Source organism: Perissodus microlepis, chromosome 3 (assembly GCF_051167445.1).
Source record: "Perissodus microlepis isolate ML-2025 ecotype Zambia chromosome 3, ASM5116744v1, whole genome shotgun sequence".
In the NCBI taxonomy this organism is placed as follows: Eukaryota; Metazoa; Chordata; class Actinopteri; order Cichliformes; family Cichlidae; genus Perissodus; species Perissodus microlepis.
Window position 1 is genome coordinate 15,291,368 of NC_140463.1, and position 8,349 is coordinate 15,299,716.

Genomic DNA, 8,349 nt, shown 5'->3' on the forward strand with positions numbered 1-8,349 from the left:
ATTCTTTTTTTTTTTTCTTTTAAATGAAACCTGAAGCATTCTGGGAATTATATTTGAAACAACACATGATTTATACATTGTTGCTCTTCTACATTATTTACTCTAATACGATTTGTTCATTTATGAAATGCAATTATGAATAAAATAAAATAAAATAAGGTACCAAATTTAAAAACTTCTAGTCTTTTTTTATTTCACTTGCAGACACACAACTTAAGCTGTCGAGTGGCTGAGCATGTCACCACCAGTTAAAAATATATCTTATGTGCACATTCATTATGATACTTCACAGCCTTCAAACAGCTTCTAGCTTGCTTACTTGCCATAAGTGCACTGTGCCACCTACCAAAGGAAAAAATAATGTGCATATTTCCACGAGAGAAATCCCACGCCTGGACCGTCGTTGACCGCCATGATTCTAGCCTACGTTACAGCGTCATGTGCGCTTTTTACATCCAACACAAAAACTGCAGTCGTGGTGCTTTTGATTGTACTCAGAACTCAGAAATTCTGCCTTCTGAATAGGAAGATGTAGGTAACACCAGACTGCAGATGAGCTGCATACAGGGCTGGACTGGGACAAAAAAATCAGCCCGGGCATTTTGACTATAGACCGGCCCACCATTATAGCAAAAATCATAAAGCCTTTGAATGAAAACAAACACTGTTGTGACAGTGATGTACACTGTCTTGATGGTATATATGTATCAATCTATCAATCGTTTGTTGTAAGACTCAGATAATTATTTATTAAAAGCGAGACATTTGAAATGAGAATAAGAAAGTATTTCCTTGTGCCCCCCATTCCCTGTTAATGCCCTACCTGGCCCCCCTGGCAAAACTTTGCTAGACCCGCCCCTGCACAGTTACCAGCTGTCAGCTACATAAAAAAGGATCCTGATGTTATTTATCTCTCAGAAACAGTTCATAACTTCCCTTCAACTCATTCATGTCACCTAAAAGGTAAACCTGTTTCTCCATCACCTGTTCAGCTCTGATGATTCAGTAAGGACATCTCCTGGTTTCATCTTCATGTTTCCCTCTCACCACATATCCAAACCGACATCATGACCAGCAGCTTTACAGCTGTGGCTCCAGCAAACATCAGCTGATACTAGAAAGTAATATTAAATAAATTCTAACAACAGCTGATCAAGCTTAAAAGTGCTGCTGTTGTTTAACGTGACATCCGGTGGTTTCCTCTTTCTGGCGCAAAGCGGACGATAAATAAACAAGAGGGAAAAGCCGATCAGCTGATCATTGATCAGTTTCATGATTGAAGTAGAAACAGGAGAGGGAGGGGAGAGAATGAGAGAAGAAGAGGCAGCTGTGCAGCAAAGACACAGAATAACTCCAGCTTTGTGTCTTTTTCATTGTAGCTGAAGTCCGGGACAAACTGTTCCTTTTCACCTAAATACGAAACGCGTAATATTTTCTCTGAATACGAGACGATTCCGTTTTTTAAGGAACGGTTGGCAACTCTAATAATTAACCGTATGAACAAAATAAAGTTCAACATCAGTAACATAGCACCACCCAGCTGTATAGAAACTCCGTCATGCTAGCTAGCACGCAGTACGAAAAAGTCAGCACAACGAAAATAAACTCCAACTAAACTTGGTTTATATCTGACCCAGATAGACTGCAGGTCATAACGTCTTACCTGAAGTTCAGTTCACCTGACACTTGGACGGGCGGCCGCTTCGGGTCTCTCCTCCTCCTGCCTCCCCTTTCTCTCATCCACCTGCTGGCCTCCACCACTTGCTAATGTTACTGAATCTGTGGAAGCTCCGCGATAGGCTCGTTATTCGTTACTTCGTGTGGTGGCTATCTAAATCCCAGTAACGAGTAATGCGTTCCTGATTTTGGCATAATAACTGTTATGTGACGGCTGTGTGCAGACAGGAATAGGACCCAAGGTGCAGACTCCGGAGACAAACGTGAACTCAAAACAGCTTTAATGTTAAACTCAAATATAACATAACTGGAAAAAATCAAAATAAACTTAAACCGGAGGACTGACAGAGCACACAGCTAGGTAAATGGTAGATCGCGACACAGACACAAAGAAACACAGGGCTTAAATACACAGAGGGAGCAATCAGGGAATAGGTAACAGGAGGGAAACAAACCAAACAAGGAGTCAAAAACAAAAAACAAAAAAATAATGCAAACACCGGAGCCCGGAAAGCAACATAACAAAACACAGGCTAACGACAGGCGCAGGCGGCCAGGAAAAACAGTTCACACAAAGGTCAGGGGGCCGGCCCAGAGGCTGACGGCACGATAGTCCAAACCCGGGCAGTTCAGGGGGGCGGCCCGGAGGCTGATGGCCCAAGAGCCCAGAAAACAGTTCAGGGGGCTGGGCAGGCGGGAGGCACCGGCGGCGACGGAGCAGATCAGGAGGCCGGCCGGCCGGGAGGCACCAGCGGCGACCGAGCAGGTCAGGAGGGGCGACCGAGCAGGTCAGGAGGCCGGCCGGGCGGGAGGCACCGGCGGCGACGTAGTTCAGGGGGCCGTCCATGACGGCAATGACGTCCAGTCATCTGCCTGGAAAGCGGCCGAACAGGACGTGCAGGACGAGCAGGCCGGACGGGACGAGCAGGCCGGACGGGACGAGCAGGCCGGACGGGACGTGCAGGACCAGACAGCATGGGGACCTCAGGCGCAAACAAAGCTAGACGGAGCGAGGCAGGACCAGGCGCAGCTGAAGACCCGGAGGCTGGACCAGGCGCAGCTGAAGACCGGGAGGCTGGACCAGGCGAGGCGGAAGCAGATGCTGCAGGCGGCGTGGATGTTGAGGTTGCAGGCGGTGGAGCCGGTGGTGGCTGAATGGTCTCGCCAGAACCGTCAGCAGACACTAGGATGTGCTGGCTGGGTCCTCCCGGACCCCCAGCTGATGAGGCAAGAGGCTGAACGGGCCCCTCGGACCCTCCAGCGAAGACAGGAGGCTGAACGGGCTCCTCGGACCCTCCAGCGGAGACAGGCGGCTGAACGGGCCCCTCGGACCCTCCAGCGGAGACAGGAGGCTGAACAGGCCCCTCAGACCCTCCAGCGGAGACAGGAGGCTGAACGGGCTCCTCGGGCCCCCCAGCTGACGAGGCAGGAGGCTGGACGGGCTCCTCGGACCCTCCAGCGGGAACAGACGGCTGAAGCGGTTCCTTGTTCCCTCCAGCGGGAACAGACAGCTGAAGCGGTTCTCCAGAACCCCCAGCGGGAACAACAGGTGGCAGGACAGAAAATTGAGGAGAGGAGCGACGGTGGCGTCGTTTCCTTCTGAATGAGGGAACTGAAACTGGCGGAGAAACGGAGACCTCTTCATCGTCCGACCACATAGCTGCCAGGAAAAACGCAGGCGAACGAGAACCCGGCTGGTGTGGGGAGGGAGAGGAAGTCCGTGGCAATGTTGAGACAGGAGGAGAGTGTGTATTGTCCTGGGGCAGCGGTGGGGAAGATGTAGTGAGTGAGAGAGCAAGCTCACCAGCCTTGACTTGCTCTCTCCAGGCAGTAATGGTGCCGTCCAACTTAGTGTCCTTAGCAAACTGAGAAAGCTGAGGGTTATGGCGAATGATGGCATCTACCGCACTTAGCCCGACTGCCATAGTCCGTAAATCCTGTGACTGGGCAATGCGGTCGAGCAGACTCACCATCCGCATCATCTCGCCGTTGAACTCCGAGGAAAAAGAGTCTGCAGGGTCCATGTTCTGGTCGCGATCTTCTGTTATGTGACGGCTGTGTGCAGACAGGAATAGGACCCAAGGTGCAGACTCCGGAGACAAACGTGAACTCAAAACAGCTTTAATGTTAAACTCAAATATAACATAACTGGAAAAAATCAAAATAAACTTAAACCGGAGGACTGACAGAACACACAGCTAGGTAAACGGTAGATCACGACACAGACACAAAGAAACACAGGGCTTAAATACACAGAGGGAGCAATCAGGGAATGGGTAACAGGAGGGAAACACAGCTGGGGCAAATCAGAACTGACGAGACAAGGAAGCGTAACCTGAACACACTGAGATGAGACAGAGACCTTCAAAGTAAAACAGGAAACACAAAACACAGACTGAACAAAAGACAAAGACTCACATGCAGGCACTACAGAGGGAACAGAGACGTGGGACCAGGGCAAACACAGACACTGACTGGACACGGGGATATAGCAACTAAGGATACACAGAGACGCGAACTAAACAAGGGGATATAACTGACAGGGGAGACAGAGCGACTAGAGAAGACAGAGACATAAACCAAAAGACAGAACTCTAACAAAGAAACCAAAGACTAGAATTTATAAATAATAATAAACTCAAAAACCCTGGGTCAACGACCCAGGCATCCTAACAAATAACTAGTTACCGTGCTCGTTACCACAATAATAACGTAGTTACTGTAACGCGTTACTTAATAACGCGTTAGTCCCAACACTGTTCAGCACTAGAACATCTTAAAAAAGGACAGCATGATTTTAATTTCATGAAAGTAGCATCCAATATGCATTCACAAAACCTCAACTATGTATGTCATATTATGGCATTATCATGTTAGTACCCACCTAAGAACAGACTAAAATTAAAAAACTTTAAAACTCTAAAAGAAATGTAGCATGGGCATGTATTAGTTTTTAAAATCTACTAAAAAAGGTGTAAGTCTTCATTTCTACTCTGGAGTGACATCGGAGAGGGCCAGGGCAGCCAATGCTTATGATTTGGTTTATTGGTTTCAAAGCTAAACAAGAAGTCATGTTCTATAATGGTGAGCCATACTTGGTGTCGAAGAAGTTTCTTCTATGTGACGTCTGGTGGTCTGTTGATGTTTCTGATGTTGAAATACTCCAGTCAGAAGGACCAAAATAATCACCATTAAAATACAGAAACCAATGCCGAACACAAGGTAGAGGTCTAAGCGAAGCACCTGAGGTGGAGCATCAGCTCCTAGAAAGATAATTGCATGCATTGTGTATTAGACATAATTATAATGATGTAAATTAATGTAAACAATTTATATTAATATAAAAAACCAAACACAAACCCTAAACCATCAATTTATGGTATACATTCATCAAATAATGCGTATCTGAACACATGAACTTCATGTTTATGCAAAGCTTCAAAATGCATTGTAGATAACACACACAGCTTTTAATTGTCTATAAAACTTACTTCCAACAGCTAGCCAGCTCTCTGGTGATTCTTCAGTCTTAGAAATGCCACATTTGTAGAAGCCTTCATCAGACTTGGAGACAATGGGGTTCATCATCTTTCCTGTTGAACCAATCCCAATGAAGGCACCATTTTTATAGAATTCAGCAGTGAAATTGGGGGGTGCGTGCTTCTTTTTACAGAGCAGGGTCACATTATCTCCCTCCAACAAAGGATAGGCAGGACTCTCCAGGATCACAGGACCATCTGAATGTGAATGGCACATGACTTGAAAAGTTTCTTATAGAAAACTTGATTTCTGATTAAATTATATAATCTTTCAAATACTACAGGCAATAGGTCAAAAATCATTTTTAAGAAAAAATGCATAACACATTATACAAACTTTGACGAAGATGCTTTTGTTATCAGAGTAATGCTTAATTTCCAAATATAATGTGCTGTATTTGCTACCAAAAACAACTGACCTAAAAATTGGTCATATGTCATTCCTTAAGCGAAATGTGTAAAATGATTCTTATTTACCTGTTTAAGCACACACACACACACACACACACACACACACACACACACACACACACATGCACGCAACACTGTAATTGATATATCAAACCAACAGATCTAAAAAGTGGATGGACTAAATATGTTTTTATATTTTTTTGGTGTATGTGCATACCAGTTACAGTGATATTGACAGAGTTGCTTCTTTGTGTTCTTCCCATTTCACACCAGTATTCTCCACTGTCAGTTTTCGGATATGCATTACTAATATTGCAAGGCCCAGTAGCTCTATCCCAGGTTGGAGCACATGTTCTAAGGTCTCCATTTATCTTTTTCATCACTCTCCATCCAGTCAGTCCACGTAGCCCTTCACAGCTGATTGTGATAGATTCTAATTCAAAGAACTGCTGTCTGTTTGGAACAACTTCAGGAAAACCTGAATCTAAAACAGAAAATCAAGATGAGTTATTGCTTCTGTCTTTCAAAACACAAATGGACAATATTACTATATTTACTGAAACAAATGCACATGTATGTTGTATTTTTAGGTTTTTCTTAAATACAGATTTTTTTTCAAAGTTGTATTCTAATGTAATGTTGTGTTGGAATGTATTATCCTTTTGCAGCTCTGTTGTAGCCCAAAAGTAAGTGCAATAGTTGCCGAACCTTTCAAGTTGTCATGAGACAATATTTACCTATTACATTTTTGTTATAAATAGATCAACATGAATTTTTAACTACTTACTATGTGTTTGAGAGTCACTGAATTCAGCTACTGTAACTGAGATCAACAGCACATTAATCACTGTAGGGATTAAGAATGACAGTTAAACATGTCAACTTTTTGAATATTTTTTCTTCATCATTAGTGTTGATTCCTGCATTTAGCACTGAGCAGTTACAAATTCCATAATTAATTCAACAATATTTATGAGTGTGTTTTAGATATGTTAATTTGCCCTTTAATTTCATACGTGCATTTTTTCAATAGTTGATTCAGCATGTTTGTATAGATAGACAAGGATCAGTACTCACAGACTTTGATATCAGCAACTCTGACCTCCATGTTGTCTTTCTGCTGGCTGTGTGAGTGTCAGACTGAAATGAGGATGAGTTGTTTGTAAGAACTTCCTCTTCCTGTGTTTCTGTCTAGCTCACCAACAGGTTTTAGTCTTCCTGAGACAGAGAAATGCTCTGTGTTTCAAAGAATATCTAAAAGGACATAAGCAGTGTGCATAACAGGATAAACAAGGATGTGGTTTCCACTCCATTTACATGCAATCAAATCAAAAAAGCCCCTAATTCAGTCTAAATGTGATTATTTTATGTACTGTTCTTTGTTTTACATGATTAAAAAATGTCTGTTTCTATGCAGCGTAAAAATGTATAAGATCACATAATAATCACGTATATGTAACCCTGCCAGTCCAAGGATCTCCCTCCACCCTGGACTCTGCGTTGTGTGATTTTGGTTTGGATTGGGGTGCACAGTAGAGAGACCAGTCGGGCACAGGCATTCAATATGTGGCTCGGACCACACTGCTTATTTAGACACTGGGGCATAAACAACTCCAACTCAGCTGCTGGCATCTTAACAACATTTCTTGGTTTCAGGTACGTGTATGAGGCAAAATTTACATAACAACACTACTAGCAAACTGTAGCTGAAGAACTAATTCTTCATCTTCTTCATCATTGCATCAATGAGTCCTCTGTTAGCAAGCAGAAGTGTGGCCCCAATTCGCCACAGATATTTCCAAACATAAACACACTCTCATCAGACAGTACATGAACATCTCAATAAATACAGTATATTCATAGTTTGACTGGACAATCACCATTTTACAAAGTATAATACTGATTTTTAAACTAAACTATGTGGAATGCCACAGACAGTGCTTACTTTGCAAAGTAATCACAGAAAACTCTGAGCCAAGATGGCGCCCGCACAAACAGGAAACTTGACCTAGGGTGTCCTGTAGGGGACAATTGTCAAAATTGCTCAAATCTACAGTGTATATGCAGCTCAACAGTGACACCCTGTGACTTATTATTTGTAAGTCACTACCTTACAAATACAATAAAGATCTTTTATTTTAAACATGATTATGCGTTCTATGTTAAACTTTTATCATTTCAATCCATTGAAATATAAAATGATATGGATGGATTTGTGTGTCCCAGGGATCCCAGGTGCCATGTTGTCTTTCGGACTGCCTCAAAGTAATTTTGGAAAACAGTCAGGCGACTTAGAAGGGGAAAGTGGTGCTCTACCCACACTGTGTATAGTGTGGGTGGAGTCTCGCTGTCTTCAACTCAGGATATTGTCGGATGGTGGAAGGAGTACTTGAAGTTCACTAACATGTCTTCCGTAGAGGAAGCAGAATCTCTGGATGAGGTAGATGACTCATCTACACTGAGGGTAAGGTCACTGAGGTAGTTACACAACTCCATGGTGGCAAGAGGGCTTGGTGTGGATTAGGTTTTCCGTGTGTTCCTGAAGGGCCTTTCAGTTAGACTTCTTATGTAGTGGCTTGTTTGTGTAAAGATGACCTCAGAGGCTTTGAGTCTGTGTGTATGTGAACAGGATGGGAAGGGTGAGTGAGTTACACAGCCTTTTTGAATATATTGTAAATGTACAATATATTCAATTGACTATTTTTATTGAGTATATTGTGAT

At 43.4% G+C, this 8,349-nt stretch overlaps 2 protein-coding genes across 2 annotated transcripts; both read right to left on the reverse strand.

Annotated features, from left to right (window-relative positions):
• Positions 1 to 2,143: 2,143 nt before the first annotated feature.
• Positions 2,144 to 4,187, reverse strand: LOC146390129 (uncharacterized). The gene is made up of 3 exons (XM_084920645.1): positions 3,237 to 4,187; positions 2,480 to 3,161; positions 2,144 to 2,442 (listed from the first exon to the last, which is right to left on the reverse strand). Exons 1-3 carry the CDS (start codon positions 3,699 to 3,701, stop codon positions 2,144 to 2,146), a joined length of 1,446 nt encoding a protein of 481 aa, XP_084776771.1. The 5' UTR covers positions 3,702 to 4,187.
• A 559-nt stretch (positions 4,188 to 4,746) lies between these two features.
• LOC146390130 (low affinity immunoglobulin gamma Fc region receptor III-A-like) lies at positions 4,747 to 6,735 on the reverse strand. Its single transcript, XM_084920658.1, has 4 exons — positions 6,705 to 6,735; positions 5,845 to 6,111; positions 5,169 to 5,414; positions 4,747 to 4,940 (listed from the first exon to the last, which is right to left on the reverse strand). The coding sequence occupies exons 1-4, from the start codon at positions 6,733 to 6,735 to the stop codon at positions 4,747 to 4,749; spliced, it is 738 nt and encodes a 245-aa protein (XP_084776784.1).
• Positions 6,736 to 8,349: the final 1,614 nt, after the last annotated feature.

Bases quoted from the DNA above. Each gene is read 5' to 3' on its own strand.
- LOC146390129 (XM_084920645.1), bottom strand. From the start codon at position 3,701: ATGGACCCTGCAGACTCTTTTTCCTCGGAGTTCAACGGCGAGATGATG. The intron at 3,162-3,236 runs GTCCTGCCACCT...GGAGGGAACAAG, and splicing joins GCTCCTCTCCTCAATTTTCT to GAACCGCTTCAGCCGTCTGT. The intron at 2,443-2,479 runs GCCGGCCTCCTG...CCCCTCCTGACC, and splicing joins CCGCCGGTGCCTCCCGCCCG to TGCTCGGTCGCCGCTGGTGC.
- LOC146390130 (XM_084920658.1), bottom strand. From the start codon at position 6,735: ATGGAGGTCAGAGTTGCTGATATCAAAGTCT. The intron at 6,112-6,704 runs GTGAGTACTGAT...TTTCTGTTTTAG, and splicing joins AGTTGCTGATATCAAAGTCT to ATTCAGGTTTTCCTGAAGTT. The intron at 4,941-5,168 runs GTAAGTTTTATA...TTATCTTTCTAG, and splicing joins GAGCTGGCTAGCTGTTGGAA to GAGCTGATGCTCCACCTCAG.